Source organism: Bombus huntii, chromosome 12, assembly GCF_024542735.1.
Source record: "Bombus huntii isolate Logan2020A chromosome 12, iyBomHunt1.1, whole genome shotgun sequence".
Lineage (NCBI taxonomy): Eukaryota > Metazoa > Arthropoda > Insecta > Hymenoptera > Apidae > Bombus > Bombus huntii.
In genome coordinates this window covers 3,031,157-3,057,538 of record NC_066249.1, presented here as the reverse complement: position 1 = coordinate 3,057,538, position 26,382 = coordinate 3,031,157, and the positions used below count along the sequence as shown (strand labels likewise).

The window sequence follows — 26,382 nt, the reverse complement described above, 5'->3', positions numbered from 1 at the left end:
ACCTGAGCAGGTAAAATTATCTCGAAACAAGATTAGAGAAAAACTTCATCAACGAATCGAGCAATTCTTCGTGCAGAGGTTAAGAGGAAGTCAAAAGCTTTCTTTGTTCCCTCCAACATCGCACATTTGCAAAGTTATTCCGCATACCGCTTGTAAATTCTACCCTTCGAGATCTTTTTCACCGAGTTACCAAGGACGAAGGATCGTTAGCGGCAGAGGTAATCTCTTAATTGTCCTCGCGTTTCTGTATTCAGCATCGGGGGTGTCCTTGAAGTGGCGCATACTTTTCACGCGTAAAACAGCCAGCCCGCAATTACCACTAATTGCGTCCCATTCTCTCTCTCTTTTTCTTGCTCGTCATTGAAAAAGAACTTATAGCTAGTCAGGAGTTCGTCACGTAGAAAATTCGTTGAAAATTGTCGTGGACTGTGAGCGTGATATCCTTGCTCCGTGGTGTTTTTCCACGGAAATGGCGGTCGCGCACGACTTACCGGGAATGCTGGTACCAAGAGCGACGAAAACCACCGCGGTAACCGAGTCCTTGATTCCCAGGGTGCAGCCGAAGTAGGATGCGACGTCTCCGATTACCGCCGTCACCACACCGATTCCGAATATGCTGATGACAAAGCACAGGTAACCACCGGCGATATCTGAAAACCGATACAGTCCAGTTTCAGTAAATTGCATAGCTGCTGCACGTGGAAACCTATCGAATTGCCAGGACAATTATTTCCGCGAGGATTACAGACGCGTGTCGGAAAGATTCTAACGAGGCAAGAAATTTCGTACTGTTCGAAGAGAACGACATTTCGTCATTATTTGATACGCTAGAACTTCGTTTATGTATACGAATTTGTTAGTTAATGTTAGGGAAGTGATACATTTACACTGTACATGAGAGTGTGTGTGTAAGGGCCAGAGGGCGTCAAGGTCTTAGTGGAGACACAAGACTGTTGCCAGATGTTAGAAGAATCTAGGATAGTCGGTTGGCGACAAGCGTGCGTGCAAGACGTTCTTCAGAGTGTAATATAGATGTATAACTGTTGTGTGGGAAATATAGTCAATAATTTATATTCCCAAATCCTCGAATTTCCTTAACGGTTAAGTTGGTTAACAGTTAATTGGTATTCATATGGAAGCGATTCTACATGCAAAAATAAGTGGGGAAAGGAGAGTAACGATTTTTTCGTTCAAGGTTTCGTTTTCAAGAAAAATTGCTTCTTCTTATTCTTGTTATCTTATCTCCGGAATATCGATTATTACCTTCCTTCATTCGGCATTTAAATCGTATGGTTTCATGAATAATTCACGAAGAATTATTTTATTAAACAGCAAGCAGGAATCTTGACGTTGTTCATGTTTAATAATACGGACGCGAGTAGAAACACAAGTTCCGTAACTCGAAACTTCCAGTTAATACACGGGTAGCTGATGGCTTTTCAAACTTTCCTATTTCGAAAAATATTATCCTTTCCTTTACGACTTATCTTTGCACGTAGAATCATCGCTTGATTGGTACCATGACTTCGAAGACAGTCTGTACGTATAATAGAAGTTCGTTAATTCTCCCAATTATTTGTAATTTGCGTTCAGATAAATAGATCTCGATTAATCTCATGGCTAAGATCTGGAAATATGGTAAATCAGTTTTATCTAAAGATCTCTGATAATTTACGTAATTATAATTGAGTCACTCTCGCGTCGAAAACGAAGAAAATATGGTTTGCCTTACGTTTACGGAAACACTTAATAGCCTCTAATGCCGAAAAGTAAAAACCTGAAGCAGCAAATAATTAAAGAAACGTATAAATAGAGAAATAAATATGAATGTTACGTACTGGTAGTTAACGCGCTGACGGCGTTAGTATCGCGACACCTTAAACGTAAAATATACGTGAAAAATTCTCCCAAGCTGAAATTACTCCGGTTATTTGTATTCGCCTGTCGGAACAATCTTTGTTGCGCGGAAAATACATCATAGTTTCGTAATTAAGTCAGATTAGCCGAGAAAGACGTCGCACGTTCTTGTTACTGATATTAACGAGGGAGAAGCAACGGAGTCGTTTGAATTAAATAACGCGCCGACGTTTGTTTGCGCGAAGCGTTGGCACACAAGCACGATTAAAGCGTTAATTAAGCTCGTCGGACGGTGGTGTATATTTTTCTCTTCGGAGTCCTTTCCATTTTGATTAAACGTTCGCATCGCAAGGCGCATAAGCCGGTCACACGATTAATTTCTTTTCGCGATTCGTCTTCCTTCCTAACGCCTCGGCTCTGTGACATCCAAGATTCGTATTACATATTCGTCGTTTAATATTGAATTAGACATAAAATTAGACGGTTCGAGGGAATCGACGTTCGAAACAAGATTCGCAAACACGTGCAATACACGTCGTGTTTACTGGAAAATGGTAGCAAGCGATCTTCGACACGATGCGACACCGATGTGTCTTAACTTTGATCAGCGTACTGGAAACCGTGGCTGTGTTTGCTAATCAGCATAAGCTCTTCAAGTTCATGCTAAGTAAACGCGAGGGGATTAAGGATACCCAGTTATCTCAACGCCTGAGAATGATGTTCAGCCACTCGTATCTTGTTTGGAGAATAGATCGCTCGACGATGCTTAATTGGTGAAGTTTCGCAACGATGCTCCTCCGTATTATTTGTCTCCGTATTAGCTCTGTTATATATTTTTCGACCCCAGTGGCGACGTTTTTTTATTAATTTTTCACAACAGATCTGGCATTCTTCATCTGGCCGTGAAACCAGTTTATCCTGCATCGAGCGAGGAATTTGGAACACGAGGTCGGATCGAGCTTCAATCATGTGGTGGAAGAGTTTCGCGAAGTTTCACGTACGGCTAGCCGCACTTTCATCGAGGCGGTGGATCACTTGGATTTCCAGTTGCTCGTCGTGGCGAATTATTTGTTCCCGACATTCCTGCCGGGGAATTGTAGCCTTGACGGTTCGCCGATCGATATAGATGAATTCCGCGAGGCAAATGGAATCGTCGTGTTACGAGCGCAATTTCCATTCCACACGTTCGTTTGTATTCGCGTACCCGTTCTTTCGCCTCCGTGTTCTTTTTCCTTTTTCCTGCCAAGGGGATTAATTCGTCGAACGACAACGCGGGGCTGTTTACGTTCGATTAATGTGTGCCGGTTTTTTTCCACGTACTTTCTCAACAGCCCGAGTCGTCTCGCTATTCTCATTGCCAGCGTCAAAGGAATTCCTCGAATTCGCTAGCTCCGGCTCTGTTTTTCCGAACGACGAAGTTGCGATAAAGGAAATTAGAACAGTTGGTTAATGAGGTGCTCGAGAGAGTCCCTTTGAATTAAACAAAGCCGACGATCAGAGCTACAAGGAAACTGTAGAACAGCAAGAGACGAGAATCTCTGGCGTTTCGGTAAATTCCAAACTGTCCCGACGACAAGCGGAGGCTTAACTCTTGAACTTTAATAGAAGCGAGTTGCACGGCCGACGCGCACGCGCTAACGTTGCACCAGATGCACACTCGTAGACCAGCAAGTTTCCCGAGTCCCATTAGACCGAACAATGAGCTTTTTGTGTAAGCTTGTCATCGATGTCAAACGTCCTGATCGTTAGAGAGTGGTTTATCGTGGCGAGGATCGCTTACCAGGCGACGCGGGATTAGGATTGAGATCGAGCGACTCGTGTAACCGTCAGGATTACGACAGCAATCCTTCCGCTGTAAATGCGTCTCGGCATGTCGAAGACGTCTCGACCTTAATCCTTCTCATAGCGGAACCTTGGTCTCCTTGGTTCACCGAAATCGTACGATTCCAGCTAGTTTCGCTTGTAACACGGGAACAGGGCGAATTTCGCATTATCATCATCGAACGACGATCACCAAACCTGACCGTTTACTTTATTGTTTACTTGGAAATTCAAAGAGTCGCAGATAATCGGGGGGATTTTACTAAAAAGCTTTCCAGAATTCCGCAATCTTTCGGTTGAATCTGCAAAAACCCTGTAGGATTTGGAAATTTTGCTAGAAAGATAAGGTCGTTTTTAGATCGAAAGGAGCTTTCTCTGAGATCCGCAAGATCTTTATAGAACGGGAATATTTCACAAGAATCTACAGACGATTCGGTAGAGTTTGACAATTTTACTAGAGCTGTTCTACGTCGGACGGTCATTTTATGGGAATTCGTGAAATCCTTTTTAAAACTAGGACACTTTTTTTATTAGGATTAGGCAAACAGAATTCTAGTGGAATTGGAAATCTCACTGGAAGGATAATTCCAGATCGTAAAAACTTTTCATTGCAGTTGGAATTTTTCGCTGGAATCTACAGAGATTCTTTAGGGTCCACAAATTTTACTAGAGGTATGAGATCGCAAGATTGGAATCTATAGAAATTCCATAGAGAGCAGAAATTTAACTAGAACGTGTAAGAATATTCTACATCATGGAAATTCTGGTTACAGCCCGTGAAAATTCCCTAGACAATGGAAAACAAGGGGAATTATGGTACAAGTTAATACGTGTTCGAGAAGATCGAGGATCGCGTTCACGCGTTTGATTACTTTTGGGAGATCGTTGAACGGAGCAGTCCGAGATGGATGGAATTGCCGGAGATCCGTGGAATTTTATTTCGCTCGACGAAAGTCTGGCTTCTCTCATCGTCTACGTTTCTAAAGTTCGTAAACAGGGTCGGTTAACCGCCACTGTTCTGGAATTTGTATCTGACGTCTGATCCTCTCGTAGATCCTCGAAATCTACCGACCCACGAAGGAACTTTCCTGCAGGATTTCCAAAGTTCGTAACGACTGTAGTTCGCTCAACCACGTGCGAATGCCTGCAGCACCGAAACTGTTCGAACAGGCCACGTACTCAACGAAGCAATTAATTTTCTTTTTCTTTTTTTTTTTTTTTTTTTGAGCAATAGCCATAGACGACGGTGATCGATTACGTCGATGCGAGTTACGTGCTTTTATCTCAGTATCGAGCAGCATTTAATCCACCGACATGGGTTATACTTTAGTCAGAAACTTGTGTAATCGCAAAATTAATAATTAAATAAGAACGAAACGATTTTCATTGTTGCTAGTATACACGTAATCGTTGATAGAAATAAAACGTCGTATTAAGAAATAGAAGAGCCATAAGTAAAGAAATTATTACGTTCAAGAGGTGGAAGATTCGATCGACGTATTAACTCGTCTTCCGGATAATAGGTTGACTGGTGACAAATTGCTCGATATCGATAACAAAACTCAAACGATTTTGAGAACACACTGAGACGACCCACGCTATTTTATTCGCCTATACCCGAATATGGTTAACGCTTCGATGGCTCTCACGCGTCACCGTTTTCCCAATAGACCCGCTTCCTACCATTATTGGCTTGTACTTCCACCCTTACAACCCTCTTTCTGTCACGCTTCTGAAAACTACCTGAGGAAATAATGGTACTACGGATATGATGATAGATGAGAGCATATGTCGCATCATGTGGCCAGAATGGTTCCTTGAATTCAATTTCAAAATGTTTCTGATGAGACACTCTTATCGTCGGACCAAAGTCACGAAGGTAAAATCCTGCTGGAAGAAATTTCCAATAGTCAGTTTCCATCATGATCGGCACACGGAGCGGTTTCAGCAACGTGGTTTGCCAATAAATCAAGCCGCAAGTTGACCATCGACGCAGCCAATACTCGAGGAGACCAAGGATCGATATAGCCACGAGTCGACCTGAGAACGGCGTAAATGAGATCAACTAACACGCGTGGTGGATCATCGATAACATAAATCATCTTACCGCGTTCAGGACTTTTCCCGATCGATCGACTGGAGGGACGCTGATTCCATCGTGGCAACATCGATCGTCTCTCGATTTAAAATTCATGGCACGTGGTTGTTGTTTGCGGTCGCTTGACGTTAATATCCATTTAATATCCTCCGCGACAGAAACGACAATATTGCAGCAAGCTAACTGCACGTAATGACGTACAAATATATTTTACGAGTTAACATCGTCGAATATTGGATCTACGATGTGTCTATCAAAATTAGCGTCCAACTTTATAAATTGAGCCTTAATAAACCGAGACAGATTCATAGACGAACACGTAAACCTATTACATTACTTAACAAGTATTTTACATCCGATTAATCATACTTTGATAATAAATAGCGATTCTCAAAATAAAAAGGCCACGGTACGCGACAAACGGTTCTATCGATCGAAATCATTCGTTTCGATTTCATAGAAGTACCCGTCGTAGAGATAAAAACTTATCATAAACGTGAAAGAAGTTCGATGGATTATCTCGTTCGTATTGCAATAATCACTTTTCACGCTGTAATAAAACTCACGGTAACTGGATTTAGCTTAATTGCCAATAAACCTACCTTCGTGCCAGATAATCGATCGTGAAACGTGGTTTCGAAAGGTGAAACGTGCATGATCGTAGGTGTTAATTCGGCGGGGCCATTTCATCGGCCGGTTCACGCCCATCTTCCGATTAAAATTATTCGTCGGCGAGGACTCAGCCGACCTTGTACAACGTACATCGACGGCCAATTTACCTAACTCTCTGTTGCGTGTAGGCGACGAGCGAGTCACCCCTTTGGTCATCCCATGAATTACACCATATTATCCGTAGTAAATTCACCGAAGCGCAGTGCGGCTCCTGCGTTCCCGCAGTTCCGCTTTGTGACGCCAGAGCCGCAATTTACCCGTCGTGTTAACGCAACGCCAACGATCGAAACGCGATAGTCGATCTTTTCTCGCGATCGATCGGAAATTGAACAGCTCGCACGGATTTTTCTCTGCGGCTGTATTGGATGTGGAGATTGACGTTCCAGATTATCGAGAGTTTCGCTCGACGGATGCCGCTTTGCAATGTATTTGCACGAGAATCTGGCTTTAAAATAAACCGGTCTCTTTCATTGTGCGTATGTGGGAGGACTATATATGGGAAAGATACGATAAGATACGTGTTACGTCCGGTGACTCTTTACGTTCGAGACGGCCACCGGATGTGCGCATAGAATTAAGCGGATCGCAATAATCCTAAGGAACTGCCATAAAACGAGGCTTTTTGATTTACCGTTAAGGGCGTCAAGTGGCATACAACATCTTCGAGTCAAGAGGTTCCTTATGGTTATTGCTCCATCAGGTAAAAATAGGGGAAACGTGGCTTTTCCCATGTTTCCCAAGATTCCAGCCGCAAGCGATCAGTGGTGGGTCGATCACCACCGAACGAGAGTTTTCCTTTGCAACAGCATCGTCACCGGACTTCACTGGATCTACGACTACAGAACTACAGTCTTTATCAGGTTTTCACCCTTTGATCATTCACCTACTTAACTTATACCTTACGCACCAGCGTAACTATTTTCTTCACAAGATTGTTGAAAATATATACTATCTTTGAACTGTTGATCAAGTATTATACTACTAATTACACCACCTCTATTATCCTAATCGAAATAGGGGATCGATCTGTTCGTGGCGTTGATTGTCTAGTCGTAACGGGAATTTACGACTCCCGTTGACGCGCTTCCTCGCGATCGCGTCTCTCCGCGACTGGTCGAATAAACAATACGCATTTTTCATTTTTTACAGACGAGTAGCTTGAAACCTGGGCATTTGGTTGATTAATCGCACGTTATCCAGATTGTCGTTTTATTCGATTCTGCAACCAAACGTGCGTTTCCCTGTTCTTTTCGTAACTTTAAACATGTTACTCGTCGTTGTGAAATATTGCCAAAAATGTTATCGCTGAAAAGTTTTCAAGCAACAAATTTTCGTTACCACGAAAACACAACAGATTCGATGAAAGTCTCGCGTATACTTGACGAAAACTCGGATCTCTTATTTCTGTTCCATCCAATTTATCCATCCAGTTATGGCTTTTCCCACCTCATTTGAAACTTTCGTACCGCGGCGTAGCAGAAAGGAAATTAGACGCGTTCACCGGTTGAAGACGAAACCATTTGGATTTTTCTCTTTGTGGGTATGTCGAATTTGGAACGATTCGTGGGACGTGTTTATGGTTCGCTCGGCTTGTAGAATCACTGGTATGCTTAGCAGCTGCAGTCTCGTTAGTTTTGTTCGCCGAACGAACGTGACCCGATTACATCGTATAGATTATACTGAGCACACGTGGCACAAATCCCAATGCACCGTGGAAACACGATCCAACCGTGATACTGGTCCACCTCTCTGCATTTCGACTGAACTATTCCTCGTTTCTTTATTCCTCGTTCTTCTCTTTCTTCCATTACCCTTCACGTTCGACAGTTCCATTCTTCCGACTGTTGGAGGCCGGCCGGAACTTGACGAAATGGAAGCTCAAATTGGTTGAAAGATTTCTTTGCGCTTTGTGTCAAGGATGCTCGTAGACTCTGGATTTAAATTAGAAGCCAGCAACGAAAGAATTTCGATCGTCTCGTTCTCCGGAAAATTCTTCGTCGTATTCGGACTGTTCGACACCAGCTGCAAACGAGTATCTAAACGAAACGAAGAGACACGATGAATCCATAGTCGAAGGATTTTTCAGTGGTGTCTTGAAGATTTGGTGGATGCTGAGTTTGGACCAGAGGCTGGAAGGCGGGGTATTTCGACGCGAAGTTTCTCACGGTTTGGTAAAATTGTTTCGCAGATTTGATCCGGGCTGTGTGTTTCCCCGCGGCACAGCAAACAACGTCGAAGTGTCTGGCAAACACGCGGCGAACACGATTTGCTCAAGTCGGCAAATATGAGTCGTTAGGTTTAATGAGATCGACTCCGTAGTTCGAGGTTGAAAGACGCGCGCGTTACGTGGGTCTATCGCCTCGTAGAACAACGCGCAGGATCACGTTCATCGAAACGAATGTGCTCGTTGTCTCGGTAAATAATAAATCGTTGCGCTATCTTAAGGGAAAACAATGGCTACCGGCTTTCATATAGTTGGAGAATTTTTTCTCCCTCGCGATATCATAGCAGATGGCAACTTCGATCCAGCGGATGAGATTGAACTTGCATGTTCCACGAAGTTTCTTGCGAACGACTTGCGAAACTCTCTTTCGCCATAAATCTCTGGCACGGGAATTATTATTCGAAAAAGATCGCGCGTCACGCGTGTCGTAATAAATCTTGGACAAAATTCGCAAAGAATCACGAGGGAGGCGCGTTCATCGGAATTTCAAGAAAAAGAAGAAGAGAACTCGTCGTGCGCATGGCTCGTGACTCTGAAAACGTTTATCCAGCATAGTGTAAAATATCGAAACCGACGAAAAAAGTTTGAATAGGAGACGTAGAGCTTTGAAACGAAGGTTTAATTAAGCGGAATAAAGGTCGGAGAAACGAGTGGTTCGCAGATTCGACGCGTCAGCAATATTTTATCGAAGCGTATCGCGCGTGGTATGACACGGCCGCGATTTTTGACTTTATTCCCATTCCTCGAGGGAGAAAGCCTCGTGTTTGTATCATGCACCGAAGCATTCAACGCGACGTTGATTTATAGGCGAAACTCGCCGCTCACTGTGGTTCACTGTTAGCTAAAGAACGGGAATAAACAAAGTCAAGCGCCGCGCCGGCAGCTTGATACAGTACTTTCGAGAGCTTTTGCCAATTCAGCAGGCTTTTGCGTCGTTGTCCGATTGTGCCCGGCAAAATAAAGCGCATTCCTTTTTCCACCTTGCGGTCTTTCCGCTCCGCCTTCCTTTCTTTTCCCTTGGACGTTCGTTCTTTAGCCGGGCTTCTCGCCGTTCCTTTTTTCGTCCCCCTTTTCCAGACCCTCGGACACGCCAGGTTGCTCCGGAGACAATGTATTATTCACCTTCGCATACAACCTCCTTGGCCGTGTACCGCGACAGCCCTTTTCTCTTCGTTAATCCGGAGATCGATCCGTCGCGGATCTCCTCGCAAGAATTCCAGCGGAAAATCTTTTCGCGCCATTCGAATCCCTTTCAGCCTTTAAGCGACCAATTTCGAACACAATCCGACTGTAACGTCGAAGACGAGAGCAGGGGATTCTTTTCAATTTCCTCGTCCGCTCGAATATTCCTCCCTGGCGTATATATCCATTTTCCATTTCCACTTCGAAGCAAATAACGAAAATTCAAGATACAGCTTCCACGGTGGATCGTGGTTATTCCAGAAGTTCATTCTGGCAATCAGTTATGTAGAAGCGCGGAGAGTATCGCCATTCGCGTAGTTCCGTAACTTCCGGATTCCAGTTCGATGCCCATGGAACAACGATTCGGAAGGCTGGTTCACGGTTAAAATCGCGAGAATAGAACAAAGAAACGGACTGTGCGCTATCCTGTTCCACTTAATACGGGTTTTACAGCGTGCCAGTAGTATAGGAACGTGTCGTGTCAGACACTACGACGAGCCCTTCTCTCACACACGATACGTATTCCTGGAGCGCTGGTCGCGCTTATCCAAGCATTTTCGATGCAGAACGTCGCGAGACCGTGAAAGTTTCGCGGGGAAGCCGGGCGCGAAAAGAAATTTCGGTGAAACTTCCGAGGGAACTTGCGAAGATAGAAGTTAATGGCTTAACGAGAGCCAGGGCGTTAGACGTCACTGGAAAACGGATAAAGTTGCTCGATAGGAAAGTACAAGGGTGTCGCAGCGAGATAGCGAGCAACCTCATTTTCCACTTTCCGGATATTTGCATCTAAAAGTCGCTGAAACGATGAAATCACAGATTCTGCGACTGACTCGATTTCGCCACGGAACGAGACGAGCTCGACGACTTTCTCTCTATTTTATCATCCTTTAATGCGCTCTATCTACAGTGCTGTGTGCGAACGAACGATTTTTATAAAATTCTTCGTTTATAAAATATTAGCACGATACGAAGGCAGCGTATTACCAAAATTGTCTCTCTGTTTAAATTTGCAGCGTATTCTTTCACACCATCGCTCCCTTTAAAGCTTTGAGAATATTGTTATAATATAACGATATCAAAGATATCAGGAATTTTGGTTGTTTCAATATCGAATATCGAAGTTATCCTCTTTTTCGAATGGAAATTTCGTCGTCGTGTACGTTTGATCGCGTCACGCTGTGGCGGTATCGTGACGAATTTCCGCGATGAACAATATCAGGAGCATGATATCCACGTAAGCTTGATAATAGTTATTGTGACGGTAGTGGACGCAATGGTAATAACGTTGGCGGAATAGTAGGGTGTGTCATTATGTTGGTCAGTGCTTGGAATTCGATGTCCTGTATGGAATACAGACAGAGGTGTTCGCGTGAATTGTACAGAGTCTCGAACGATGCGACGCGATGTAAACGCCGGGCTAATTGCATGGTACACAATAGAACTCCGCTCTCTCTCTCTCTCTCTCTAACTCTCTCTTCGTTTGATTTTCACTTCCTCCCACGTTGTGCTGCATTCTGTGCAGAATCTGATAGGAAGTCGGTCATCCCGGACATCGAGCCTTTAAATAATATCCACGGGGCAATCAATCATTTATCGCGCTAACGAAGCAAACAGCGATGTTCGCGTTTTTCGTGTCAGACTGCAATTTTGGAAAAACCAACTGATCGAAGTTGATCGCGCGTCGAATGGGAGACGAGAGAGGATCGTTGCAAGCGGAGGAGCCGAAGAGTTTTTAATCTTCTACCTACTTGTAGGATTAGCGAAGGACCCTCTGTGAGATTAATAAGAAAATCTCCGGCAAAAAGTCGTTCGTTTACTTTGCAAATCAGACGAGTAGCGTGTTCTAGCCACTTGAGAAGATTAAGCGTTTAATCGAAATGTAGCTAATCTTTGGCTTTTTTCGAAAAGAAAAAATCTTCTTCTTTTTTAACATCTTGTGCCTTGTGAAAAAATTTACCACGGTCATCACGATATTCGTTTCTACGTTTGTACATGATAAAAATCACAGCATTCGTTCTGGATTGCCTTATCACGTCGTACCTTCGCGCGTTTATTCTGCTATCGCGACATCCTGGGGAGAAAGGGATCGCATACGTTGCGGGCAACGTTTCTAGGGTGCTCCTGGCCTATTTCTCCTTCGCTACTACAGGCTATGCTATCCGATCCTTTCAGCCACTCGTTGAAAGATTCACGATAAAACGTGTGACTGACGTACCGACCTATCTGATGCGTTATTCGTCTCGTGTTTTCAACGCGGGATACATTTCAGATAACGTTGTTGCCTGCCTTGGTGGATTTTCTAACCAGCGAAAAAGAATAGGAAAGAAAAGGGGATGAAAAGAGGAAGAAAAACTGGAAAGTCAAGTGAATCTGGTTTAATTTACAGTCGAAGAAGCTGGAACGTTTTAAAGAGACCGAAATTACGTAGAAAAGTCATCGTTTCAGCCGACGATGAATTTCTTTTTCTCAACAAACGGTGTTCCATTCTTCTTTCACTTTATTCTCAGTTCATTCCGCGAAGTACGCGTCTCGTTCGTCTTTACGGAGAAAATAAAAATACCGTATCCCGATGAATGACAACGCGAAAGAGAATTTACCGTCTCGTACACGGATCGTTACCGTTCCAGCCATTTTCGTGGCATTATTCGTTGCCATTACCCAGTCTATTCTCGTTGAACGCGGCGAAATTCAATTTCTTCCCTTTCCTTGTGCCCGTGTTACGCGATAAACAGCTAAGTAATAACGTTCGGAAACACGAGAAGATGCAGCCATGTACACTGCTATACGGCGCCTTAAAACTTTTTTCCCCTTCCAGTTATTTCGTTTCTGCCTTCCAGAGTGGGATCACGCGACTCGTGAAAGCCGAAGACAGTAGCCCCGTGCCTCTTTATACTCCAGCAGCCCTGGTAATTGATAAAATTACTTTCGTTCGATGTTAAGACGCTCTAAGAAAAATTATTCGCAGAAACGCAGGGGAAATTATTACAATATGCACGAGCGTATCCATTCTCTGAGAAGGCGGAATCGCGGACAGGCATCCCATCGTTAAACGTAAAACGACAAGAATAAAATGATATTTAACGATGAAATAGGAAGGAGAGAATAATTGAACTGTACGAGACAACGTCGCTCGACTCGATTCTTTCGAACTCTGTCTCGCTCAACTCTGACACTCGATTATTCCTCCACGATTCGCTTCTTCGTTTCTCAATCATATCGCAGTCATAAACGTCTCGTACGTACAGCGTACGTTCTCTCTGAGCATATTACGATGTCTCGCATAAAGTTCTCATTGGTAAAACGTCGGAATACTTTCGCTGTATGCAGACGCAGAGTGAGCTGGCGGTGCGGCTTGTTTGCGTTCGCCAACGAACGTTTCGCAATCGACATTAATATAAAGGAAAGAAGATCGGTTGCGCTGGGAAACCACAACCGGAATAAATTAAACTGCTTCGTCCGACCGTTCAGGGCCGCGGATCGTAATTGCGCGGATATTTTTCTCAATTAAAAGCGTAATTCCGTTTGCCGGTGAAGTTTCCGAGCGGGCCAGCCGGCGGGATGCGTTTACTGTAAAAATGAACACCGGTTAGCAATGTCGATCGATATCCGGCAGCCTGCCGGGATTGCGAGGCCTGCGGAAATTACCTGCGGAAATTTCATTTCACCGGGTTAGGCTCTAATACCGGTCGAGAGCTATTGCTCTGTGTATACTAGATAGTAATACCGAGATATGCTAGACGTATGCTCATATTACTACTACTTAACGCGTTCGTCCAACTTTTTATCCGGCAAACTTTCCATCATCGCCGATTTTTTATGGCTGCGCCGAAGGACACTCGTGATAGATCATTATGCGTTTTCGATGTTGTCGTTCGAACAAATCATGATTTCGTATTAACGCTGGCTGGAATTCCCGCTAGAAGATAATTCCAGTTTCTCTCTATTTCGAATTAACAAACTAGAGAGGTTTCGTGTACGGGGGGCTTGATCATGATGGATCGTTCCCGGTTGACCATATTTTCGTTCAGCAGCGGTTACAAGATAATTAACGCCCCGATCGTCCATGACCAATGCTCTGGATTTACCCAACACCGGTGACAGATGGCTGGAAATATTCGTGGAAAGGGACGCTGAGTCTTAATTCGACGTTAAATCCTAATTTACGGTGATACGGCACATATTGCGTAGTCGTGGAATATCGCGTGAACGTGTGCGGTAGGCCATTCTTGCAACACGAGTCGGCCGCCGTGTGCAAGCTAGTCTTGAGAGTGAGTTTAAGCTGGAATGCGGGTTATCTGACTTACCTTCCTTCCCCTATTTCTAGCCAGGTTTATGATCCACTGGTTTATCATAAGCCAGCCTGGAACGGCTCTAATGAAGTCCAACGCGAGAGGCGAATAACAGGCAGTCAGCTATTTCGCAATTTACTGCCTCAGGAAATGGAAGCTTGCAATCGTCGCCAGTCATCTTTACGATTCGACAGTTGTTCCTTCGACGATTACCAATTTGACCAAGGGCCGACCAATTTGACGGAGGGATATCATTTTTAGAATCAGAATCGGTATCTTCCTTCTTTTCTTTTTCTTAGCATTTTACTGTTTATTTTACTATTCTAATTAGCGTATTTATCTTATGACGATAATGAGACACTAGTGAGTTTTGTCGTCTATCTTTCTTCTTATTTACAGGTAACTCTAACTCGTTTTTCGACATCGATGGCTAAACGTTTAAAATTAAACGAAGAGAAAGAAAGATGAAGAAACATCCCTGTTTTCGACAGTTGCAAAACAGACAGGAGATCTGAACTGAGAAGAGCGGGCTATAGCTGCAGCAAATTTCTCAGTGGAGTGATCACTTGCTCGAAAGAAAAGGTTGGAAGAGCAACTTCCGCCAGCTTACATGTACCCTAAGAACCTTTATAAGTCCATTAATATAAGTTTACGATACGTTTTATACATATTACACGAGCACATGCACGTTCCATCGGCCACGTATATTGCTTTACGTGACACACTGTTCCATAAGACCCTCGGGTGCCATCGGTTTTAGTTTACGAAGCGAGCCAGCCCGTAGCGAGGATCACGGTTTTTTCCTTACCGTGTTCTCGATATAACTTCTCGGCCAACTCTCCATTGGACAGCTGTTAAACAGATCGTGTATCTTTGCATATTTAACGGTGAAATATCGATGCGACGTCGAGCAACACCACAGAAGAAATAGAACATGTAATAAGCGATGTAATGAGTTTCCTTCGTCTGGCTTTGTACGTTTCGCAGCGTCGAATTGGAAAGGAACGCGCATCAAATCCTTTGCATCGCCTCTACGCACATATGTTTGAAATAATCTCTCGAATAACAGGGCAGGCTATGTCGTTGACAGGAATTACGCATAATTTACTCGAACAGGTTTACTCGACCGCACACGTTTGCTACTTGTAAACTCTTTGATGCCAGCTTTGTCCAGCTGTGTTCCATTTTCTTTTGACAGACTTTTATCTCTTTATTTTTCCGCGTTATACGTTGCCTTTTATCTCGTTTATGTTACGAAAGAGCAACGTATGCAACAAAGAGTTTGTTGTTTATTTTCGACGATTCTTAATTTCTCATTTTGTAATTATCGGCACGAATAAGCGAAGCGAAGTAAAATATAATCATCCGAGGAAGAATTGAGAGAAGAACTTCAAGAACATTTCAGAGAAAATACTTGGAGTCTGTAATACTCCAAGGAGCATCTCCAAAAGCCGCAACGTCGGATCCGCGGTATTTACAATTCCACGAGGTCTCGGCGAAGACAGGTTCTTGTTGTTCGTTCCTCGATTATAATTATGAACGTACTTACACGCGGCCGGAAGGCATTTGCATCGCGAATTATTCCGCAGAACCGGAGAATGCGAAAGCGCGACAGAGCAGTAACGCGAATCCAAACGGATCCGTAATTTGTTTTTCGTCGGTGGAAATTAGAATTTCATTACGGTTTGGTCACAGCTGCAGCCATTTTGTAGATACACGCGCACGTATCGCGTGGAAACTTTTTGCAATCAAATTTTGGGACGTTCCCACCTTCGCGCAATCCGCGACTGACATAAAAGTCACGTAATTTACGTCCTTTTTCCGAGCCAACTCCACCACCAAGCAACTTCCATTTACTTGTACAATTTTTTATACTCTTTCCATGTACCCTGTTGCATCCCTTCTTTTCTTCTTATCGTTTCATAATATCATAACCCTTTCGAGATTTCAATTTAAGATTAATTTAAGATTAATTATGCAATAATACGGTAAAGCAGATTACGATACGAGACTCAAGTTTTGAAGAAACTTATATGTTGATGGTCAATCTGTACCGTATTCTTAATTATGCCAATTGTTTCGCTGAAATGTAGACTGTGTAGGCTCACGATGCAGGAGGCGGATTCACACTGCTTTCGTATTTTCTAAACTATGTTTATACGATCGTCATGCGTGTGTATATATACGTAATTTGGCTATGGCCTATTAATAAATGATATGATAATATTAATGGAAAGTTAGCTTAAGAAGAATCGCGTTATATCTCACCAGTCTCGTAAGTATCGAAGTAACCAACACGATAACTCAACAGTTTAACGCATGTTCCGTGTTTTTCTCAGATAAATGTTCCTGTACTTTTTGCAAGGGATTATCCGTATACCGTGTCTGGCTTGTAAACGTTCGAAATAATTTTGCGTGGCAGAATGAAGAGAGAGAAAGAGAGAGAGAGAGAGAGAGGGGGCAAAGTATCTGGCGAGTAGACAATGAAAGCCCACAAAATCTCCCCGGAGTAGCGATCCCTTCTGCAGGATAATATCATCGTGTCGAGCTTCACATTGTGGAGAGACTCTTGCCGACGTTCGCCGAAGACTTTCTTGCTAGTTAGGAGATACTTACTGTGAGTTAAAGCTCATCACAGTCTCAGAGACATCGCCTGTTATCCGATCTCAAATTTACTTCGCCATTTTTCCACCACTTATACTCCTCGGATCAATTTCGCATTCTCTCTAGCTTTCTCAAAGCACATTCTAAATTTCCTATTTTCAGATAATCTTACTTATGCAAATTTATGATTTTATTAACGTAACCGGAGGAACGGTTCATCCATCAAAAAATAACGTCACCGGACTACGGATTTTTATGCAAATTCATATTCTCGTAGACGCAAAGAGAGGAAATTGAGTCTAAAGAGGGAGAGAGAGTCGCTTGATTCTCCGAATATCGGAAGTCTACTTTAGAAATATTACTATGGCTATACTATAGTATCATTGGAATTTTTCATAAATGCGTTATTTCGGAATCGTAGAAACGTTTTAGACAGTTAGAGAATTTTGTACAGGCCCGTAGGGATTGAAACAGGGCACCATTTGCCGATTCCTATGTTTACCTCGCCGCGCCACGAAGTTTCCTTAATCGTTGTTACTACCACTGAAAGAAGTTATTTCTATAGAAAGCGGCTTTCGTTATTGCGATGCTTTCCTCCACTTCGTTTTATCGACTTTTTTCAAGGACTGTTGCGTTGTTTCTTTGGAAAGTGTTTTTTTTTGTTTTATACATATCGAGGGATTTGCAGAAAGCAATCTCCTGATTTTTCGAAGGTTGTCGAGCACATTCTCTCTTTCAGCCGGTTGTTTCGTGTAACTCTATCTCCGGTGATTGATGGTCCCGTCAACCCGTGATCTATCGCGTTAATCACGAGATACCCCGTTACGGTTTCATTCTTTTTTTTCCCTAACAGTCATTAAACGGATCGCCGGCACTACATCGAAGGATCTCGTCGGTGTCTTAATCTTCTCGCTGCCGTTTTGATTTATCGTTTCCCTTTATCTACCATGGTCCTTCCAACGAACGAATCATCGAATTACCTTTTTCTCTTTCGGCCAAACACATTATTTAGCCACCAAAGTGGATAGCTGTAACACTTCTTAAACCATTACGAACAAACAACAATGCTACGCTGTTCTTACAATTACCGTAAACTCGAATCCAAACTTCTACGATTTCCAAAGCTTACATTTATACCGCGAAATCTTCTTTATTTGTAGATAGAATTTCCGAGTCGTCGAATTCTAGGATTAATAGGATAAAAATTGTATCTTATTACTCGACCAATGGGAAGATAAGAAAATCTATGAAAGTCACATCGTCCAAGTTAGAAGCTCGATTACCTCTAACTTGTTCGATGTGTAATTATATAATGGATTACTAGCATGTGCAATTATATTATTTCTTCTACGAGACTCTTCCAAACCAATTTCTACTATATTAATCAATGCTAGCCAGCTCTTTTTCCAGTTTCAATAATACTCGTTTCTTTCTATTTCTATCCTTTCGACTATATCACACGCATACGGGTCGTACCATGACCTGTACTATCGGGGTCTTCGTCAAAGAAAACGTGGGAGCAAAGGCCAAACCGTAGAGGTACGATATTTCTGTCGATAATTGTTAGGAGCGCGGCCTATGTGCATGTGCTCTCTATTTCGTGTTCGTTTGATGAAACGGGCTAAGGTACATCAGCCATTCGTTTCATTCGAGATTACGTCCTTGGACATTTTCTAGGACACTGCAGCAGCCCGCTTTCCCGCGCCAATGATCTTCACGCGGCGAGGAGCTTTCTCTCCCCTCGTTACGATCCGCGGCTATCTTGATCGTCATCCTTATCTCTGCGGAGATCTGCCACGATTCGATCGACAAACGCTGCTCGAGACAACGAGAATACTTGAAAGAGGCGATATAGTGACGCTTGCGACAATTTTTTGAAATAAATCCGTAGCATCGATCAACGATGGGATGGAAGCTGCCGGAACGTAAGTTAGAAACGAGTCGTAACAGTTTACTTTCACAGGCAGACAATTCTTCTACTAATTTTAATTTAATTTTAATTTAGAAACCACGGCTCCATTATTTTCTCAAATTCCACGCACATGCACGGGATTAATAACGAATTCTCAAGAAGGAAATGGCTCGTTTCCCATTGGGGAAGGTTAACTTCTAAGGATTATTTTAAGGATTAAGGTAATAACCTTGACGATTAATAAACTTCGCCGTTGAGATTCATCCACGTTTCGCAATTTTAATCAACAGAAATAAACAATATCGAATGTTTTGAGTGATCGCGATTCGATGGCCACGGATTGTAGTTAAATTGGCGTGATCAACGCAGAGGTAGACAACGATAATGCTCAACGATAGCCAGGTCCGTGATCAGCTCGTGCGAAGAATCCTTCAGCTAAATCTAGAGAGGCTATAAAGTGGTTTTTCCTGTGGGGCGGATTATGCAGAGGGGTCGGTTTCGATCGGGCTTCGATCGGCCGCCGGGTCGACAGCCACTCGATAAAAGCAAAGAGAGAGAGAGAGAGAGAGAGAGAGAGGAAGCGCGAAGAGTGTTCGTGACACGCCCTCGAGGTAATAATTTGCGCGGTCGCTGGAGTAAATTTACATGGATGCGATCGCGTTCCTAGAATACGAATTTCGGTGGATCACGATCCTATGAACGATCCTCTATTCCTATATATTCCCCTTTAGATTTAGGTTCCTTTCTGTCCTAGTAAAAAGTGTAATTTAATCTTTAATTCAGAGAATCATCGTATGAAATTGTAACATACCGAAGTAGCGCAACATTGATCACGTTGAATCGCGTGAACGCGTCTTTCCATGAAATATTTCCTAAACGCGCGCAGAAGAAGAAGATGAAGATCTGAGTACACGGTGTAAGCACGAAGTTTCTCGCTGGAATTTTTATTCTCACGAGGGAACTTGTCGCTAGCTGAATTTTCCCTCTCACGATCCGTAGGTTCCAGCGTTAATTTTATAATCCGCTGTCCCGCTTCACATTGGAAGACGCCGAGGACTTTTTTCGCCTCTGCGGCAACCGCTCGTCGTCGCGGCGTTTTCTTTTCCATTGGTGAAGAACCGCGATGAAAATTTAAAGAGTCTCGGAGAAGGAAGATCCGTTAGCCTCTTAACCAGTGGCCAGAGACGCCGTGTTACTATGTTAAAAAGTCAATTACTCCCTAAGGCGATTACAAGGTTTATTTAATAAAGGAACAATTACAGATGAAAGAGAAGCAAGAACTTGGAAGCGACGAGATACCAGGTCGTCTTTCATTTTCCACCTTCAGTCTGTAGGATAGAAACGTATTTGAAAATCTGAATATCCGAAAATTTGAATATGCACGAATTTAAATACGCAATTGTCGAAACGTACAGGTAGGAATTTCACAACGTTTGCGATTAAAATAGAATTTTCTCTCTCGTAATGACGATAATCGATCGTGTGACAGGGAAAACAATATTACTTGGAATAAAAGGATATAATTGGAAACTATTACACCGTTCGTTTTATTTGGTGAATTTAGTTAGCGCCGATGTACAATATTTTTCAAATGGTATTTGATGAAAAATCGCCAAAGCGGCGAAACATAAACCTAGAAAATAACGGATGATTCGTTACACCCGATAAACATTTCACGCTTTAAAATTGTCTGAAACTAACATCGATATAATTTCTCATTTTGTAAAATTGTTACTAAAAATATTGTAAAATTATCGCTAAAGTTAGACGGGAAAACGCGACGTTATTTATGGAATGACCTGTGACATGGAGCAAGTTTTACGACTGTTTCGACTGTTGTTACGCGATGTACGCGTTTTGACGATTTTACGATCAATCGATGACCATTGACACGCGACTAGGAACACGATTACGTTTTTTCCCCTGCACCATTGTTACGAATCGAGAGTCGAGGTTGCGAGAATTCAACGACTTCATTACTTTTTTTCTGCACTCACGCTGTACGCTTTTATGACACGAATTTTCCTTTCTTGGTAAATTTCTGGTGATATTCTGTAAACGCGTATAGAAACAAAATATGGCAAATTAATTGTACTACACGCACGGTGCGCGCCATTTTACGACGCTTTTTCTCAATATTTCGTTAAACGGAATAATTATTAACGCTTGAGATGAAAAATCGTTTATGCTTTTTTCCACGCGGAGCTTATTGATTGCGGACGTGTTTTATCTCTCATGTAAAACAGAAAATCGCGTTTACGTGTTAACGCCTCGTTTTCATGCGTGCATAAAGGATGGCAAAGTACTGCTTTTTATGCAAGTTAATCGAACACTTGCCCTTTATTGGATAGAACAAGCGTAAAGCGTCGATTTTACAATTTCCAGCTTGAAATTCGATCATTTATCTGTGATAGGGAAGGAAGGAGCGATTAATTTCGCCGTTTTAAGTAATTCGCCGGCCTTAGTTAAGGATTATGCGGGAAATTGTTCATTCAACAATTTCTGAAACGTTGGAATTACGCTCGATCGACAGAAATTTATTCCCAAATATTAGGAGGCTTGCGGTCAGTAACTCGAGCTCTGCGGCAATGTAGTTCAATTCCCAGTGGAAATGGACACAAACGGACATCAAAGTTGTCAGGGGTTATAGTAGCAAATTGCTATTTCCAAGCAAACTTCTCCCTTAGACATTAGAGGCAGGCAAATATGTATCTGCACAGCGGTTAAAATCACAATGTTAGAAACACTGTTTTTCAAGTTTACCTCATAATTTACTGCTATTTGTGCCGTTTTCTTGCTATCGTAGGTTTATTTATCAATGGAACCTTGTGGAAGTAAGTCATTTGTCTCTTGAAAATTGAAATATCACGCGTACGTATATAAGAAAAGTAGGAAATAGACAAAAAAGCTGGAGTCGATCAATTCGACTTCGAAAACGCTTATACGATTCCCATCGTAACAACGGTGTTTAATCACCGTTGATCTAACACAAAACACGATCTTTTCGTACGAACGATGCGTTTCGATAAGGTTCGCTGCTTACAAAAATCCCTATGAAACGTAGCGAGTGGAAACTAGGAATTAGCTTCGTTGATTCATCGAAATTGGAGCTCGACGTAGCTAATAGTAGAGGTCCATAATAGTAAGACAACTTTTAATTAACCCTTATCCTTTGTCGCGTAGTCCTTCGATGCTCGATCGTCGAAAGGGCAGTTCCAAACAACGCGAAACACACAGCGAACTAGCGGCGTTGACGAACGAAGACGAAACGATAGCAGTGCAGACGAGAAAAAGAGCGACGGGCATGTGGAGGCAGTCTAGCGTGAGTTTAAACGACGAACTCGATCCACTGGGGAAACTCGATTTCCATTTCCTGGCAGAGCCCTTCTTGCAATAAAAGTCTCGCTACCACGTTGAGCGTCTCTTGATACTCTACATGTTCTTGTAACTCACTACCTGTCCACAGTAACCCGCCGCAAGATCTTTTCCGTGAGAGAATTGTGTGCCGGTACTTACCATTTGCCTGCGGCAGAATCTGTGCGATTCTTCCGCAGGACAATGAAAGATCGCCAGAAACTGTCCTCGAGGTTATCGAGATCGCTCGTCGAAGTATTTCAGGCCGGTTGTCAGATCAGTTTTATGGAGCAAATGTGTAACTTGACAGCGGACTGTCAGATAGAAATCCTCGTGACTTTCCAATCGTTCTATCGATTTGATCACCTGCCTACCTTTTGAGTTTCTTGCCGATAACGACGTACTGTAGCTAATTTTGCGGATAACGAGCGAATTGATCCGAAGTAAGAAACCTCGGCTGGAAATTCGGTTGCACGTGTCAAGAATACGCGTTGTGAGAAGAACTCTTAAAGAACGCGGTTTGTTCGAAATATAGGGAATAAATCGAATAATTAACAGTCATAAAACGGAATAATCGCTGTATCCAGCTGATATGTTCTGATACATATTAATACGATATCCAATGTACCGTTTTTAGTCCACTTAATAATTTTCTGCAAGAATTTTCCACGTGTGAATGAAAATTCGTTCCGTATCCTTGGAATCGTATGGCACGGCCTTCGTCAGATTTAATTCACTCATAAACAAGGCCACCATCTGCGATTTTTAATTTACAAAGCGGAGAAACTCGTGTCGCGGGGATACCAAAAATATTTCAGCACGTGCCTCGTACTCGACCGAGTATAAGTGGATCTCGCTTGGCTGTCGACAAGCATAACTTACGCGTGCCAGATGCAGCAACACCGCAGGAAACCGCCCTATCCCATTTCCACCCTTTTCCCCGCCAGAGGAGCGTCCATTCTTTCGAGTGCAGCTCGATATCGCACAACTTACCAGTTGGTGGGACGAACGCGAACAACACCTTCCACAATAACGTCAAGCCGTGCATCAGATAATCCAAGGAGGACGGTGAGATTGGTTCACCAGCACCTTCGCCCTCGTCCTCGTCGCCGCCGCTCACCGTCAACGCCTCCGTGAACTGTTCCTTCCACGAGCTCGTTCCTGAGAATATGTATTTAGCGATTATTACGAGTAAATTCATTTTGTCGAGCACCTACGGTGATACGGAGTACTCTGGAAAATGAGAAGTGTGGATAGTTGCGAGGTAGATTTGGGATTAGGTCAGACTCTGATCTGTTTGCACCTATCGTAATTCAACGCCATCGAGTTACGGTATTTTGTAAAAAATACCCGAGTAACAGGAAGAACGTGAATACCAGAGAGGAAGATTTGTAGAGTTGTAGAAATTTGTTCGGTGTTTTTCCTACTCTGCAGATCCTAACGAAAATTTATTAACAACTCGTTGTAATCCGGCATTGCTGTTGAGTTATAGTATTTTTTTTTACAAGAGCTTTGGAAGATGAAAAACGTAAACAGGGTGAGATAAATTTGAATTTGTGGAATTTGCTGGCAATGTGTCTTTCTCTTCCTGGAAATTCAACAAGAATGTATCGTAGGGTCGCGGCATCTCCATGGCGAAATAAATAGTTTTCATGGTGCGTAGTTTCCCTCTGCGGATTCCTTCGCCTGTCCTCGGATCCTGCAATTACGTCAAACCACCCCATTCGTAACGCGTAACATTCCTACACCGTTGCGATCCAACATCCGCAAATTATTTCCCAGCAATTCCCTTTCTAATTCTCGAATTCTTTCTTATTCCAGGGTCGCATCGAACCGCCGCTCAGAGAAAAGAATTTGGCGCCCGTCGATGAACTTTCCAAGCTTTTTCCTTTGTCTCGGATTCAAAGTTCCCATCGGGAAACTTTTTATTTCGCCGAGCGATAAATCAACGGCGGTGCGCATTTCGTGGAGGAATTGCAGCGTGAAGAACAAAACGCGAAACCAATGTTTCGGACGTGGATTCTTCCATTTGGATTTTTCCCCTTTCCCCTGTATAATTTACGTGTTTGTCCATTCCAGGTAATTGGCGAGCGTTGGTTATCGCAATTTATTACAACGCCATAAATCAGCATCTAGCGAGGTGCTTTCCGCCAAAGAACGTTGCTGCGAGGACGTGTATCGCGTCCGATCGATTTTCCCCGCCGATAATTTCCACTTAGTTTTACAAAGGCTGGCGGCACACGTTACCTGGTCCGAACGGAATTTTTCTTGTCGAAGGTTGTTTAAGGGCTAACGCGTCCCGCCTCGATCAATTATTCTCGGTATCAGCCTCGGGACTGAAACGACCAGCCTGCAACCTCCAAGAAGTTATCTATCCAGGCGAGCGACTACAAAATAGAGATTAGCTACACTGGCTCGCGAAATTATGCGAACCTCCTACAAGATTTGTACCTCCATATAGTATGTCGTATAGAACATTCTAAAACTGCATTGGGATTTCAATGAGATATGACTGTCATTTGGTTGTGTTGGTAAAACTTGGAGTGAATCTGAGAATATATACAGAAGATATACAGGGTGCGGCAGAATAAAAATAAGAACGAAATATGGAGAATAAAATTCTTTGATTTAAGGTTTAGTTTTCGAGAAAATCGAGTTTGAAGATTTGTCAAGTATGCTTGAACAGCATTGAAATAAGCTTGAAAATTTATCATACGCATACAAGTACCAGATCGATTCTTAAATAAACACGTTCAAGCTCTATTTTCTCGAAAATAAAGCCTTGAACGAATAAATTTTATTTCATATTGTTGACTTACTCTCGCTTCTATTAGGTTGTCCGAAAAGTGTCTTTCTTTTACAGACACGTGTTTTACAACGATGCATCTTTATACAAACATGAAACCTAATCTGTCGAACGATGTGATCTTTATTTTGACAGAACAAACTGAATCATACGTAATTCGATAAAATAATATAAAACGGAAAATGTGCGTCCACTATTTCCTTATAAAAGGGAAGAAACTTTTCGGACTACCTAATACAATAGCATCCTATTGACGCTAGGTAAATTTTTAAACTCGATTTTGCTCGTAATCTGAGCCTCGAATGAAGAAATTTTATTGCATACTTTGTTCTTATTCTTTTTTTACTCTCACGTATTATTTGACCACACCCTGTATATACAAGTTCCATACAAATTTGTATACAGCGTAAACGTATGTTTCGTAAAAGATTAGTATTAGCATGAATAACCACCTGAAGTACAGGTATATGATAATTCTTGTTCGTAAATTTTCCAATGCCTCCGCGAGCCTGTGTTGCCTAGAGGAAATTTCAGGCAAAATTATACAACTCTCGTACGTTTCTCCATATTTACGTTTTCACTTTGCCCGACATGCAGCTAAACGTTCGAAACAGCCGCACGTTTATTCCCAAAGGATACGCTGGCGTCTAGCACGACTTGAGAACGTCTAACGAAACTTTCACAATTTTACGACCGATCTACGCCAGCGTGGCCGTAAAACTTTCATTAATGCGTCGTCGTTTCTTGCTGTTATTGCGATTTCGCGAAACGGTTACGCGTTTCTTCGCACAATTTGCTTATTTATTTATCTATTTACGGGACACGCCTCGCGAGATGTTGTGTTATACGCCCCGTGAATAGATCAATAAGATGTTGTTGGCGTGCGATTCCAAATTTCTCATTTATATTCAAAATGCGATGAAACAAGTGTCCGATATCACGATCGTATCAGCTTGAAATCTTCGTGGAACGAGCGTGATCGTAAAATGGAAAAGCAATTGGAAAGATAGAGAGATGAGAAAGAATGTAAAAAGAAGAATAGAAAAGAACAAGGATTAAGTAACGTCGAATTAAATGGGAGAAAGGAATTTCGAAGCAAGAAAACGACACCTTAGCTGATGTTAGAAGCGTTAAAGGTTGGCGATAGGAAGGACAGGTCTCGCAGGATTCGTTGTCGCGAATATGGTCGGCGTTTCTTGCGGGAACGCGAGCGTGCGTCAATTTTCTCTCCCTCTCTCCCTGAAAAGAATTAAAAGAATTGATTCGTTCCGCCTGGAATACTCATCCTCCCGAAAGATGGAGCTGCTCGAAGAGATTCCCTCGCTTGGTCGTCGTTGCCATACTCCGCGTTGGATTAAACCGACCACCGACCTGGTTAAACAATTTCGTTCCCCTCGTACGACACACGCTTTAAAGATCTCTTTTATTTTCTAGGCGGAAGAAAACAACGAGACCGGAACAAATACGTGATCGTCAAAAGACTCACGTTCACAGCAATTCCAGCGAGCAGATTAATATCTCCGAATCAATGTACCTCTGGTTTCTTCAACGTTTCGATGCCGA

The 26,382-nt window shown here is 42.8% G+C and overlaps 1 protein-coding gene and 1 long non-coding RNA gene across 3 annotated transcripts in view; one reads left to right on the top strand and one right to left on the bottom strand.

Moving 5' to 3' along the window:
• LOC126872031 (sodium/calcium exchanger 3) overlaps positions 1-26,382 on the bottom strand; it is a 121,974-nt gene that overhangs the window by 23,039 nt on the left and 72,553 nt on the right. For both annotated transcript variants that reach the window (XR_007691814.1, XM_050631499.1), the window contains exons 5-6: positions 23,007-23,174; positions 492-650 (exon numbers count right to left, since the gene is read on the bottom strand). Coding sequence is in view for 1 of the 2 variants with exons in the window: in XM_050631499.1 (XP_050487456.1) it covers positions 492-650; positions 23,007-23,174 (327 nt within the window). In the remaining variant the exon portion in view is untranslated. The remainder of the gene's footprint in view (positions 1-491; positions 651-23,006; positions 23,175-26,382) is intronic.
• On the top strand, positions 16,232-24,621 carry LOC126872080 (uncharacterized). The gene is made up of 4 exons (XR_007691837.1): positions 16,232-18,672; positions 18,753-18,880; positions 18,976-19,270; positions 23,835-24,621. It is a non-coding gene; the product is annotated as an uncharacterized LOC126872080 (long non-coding RNA).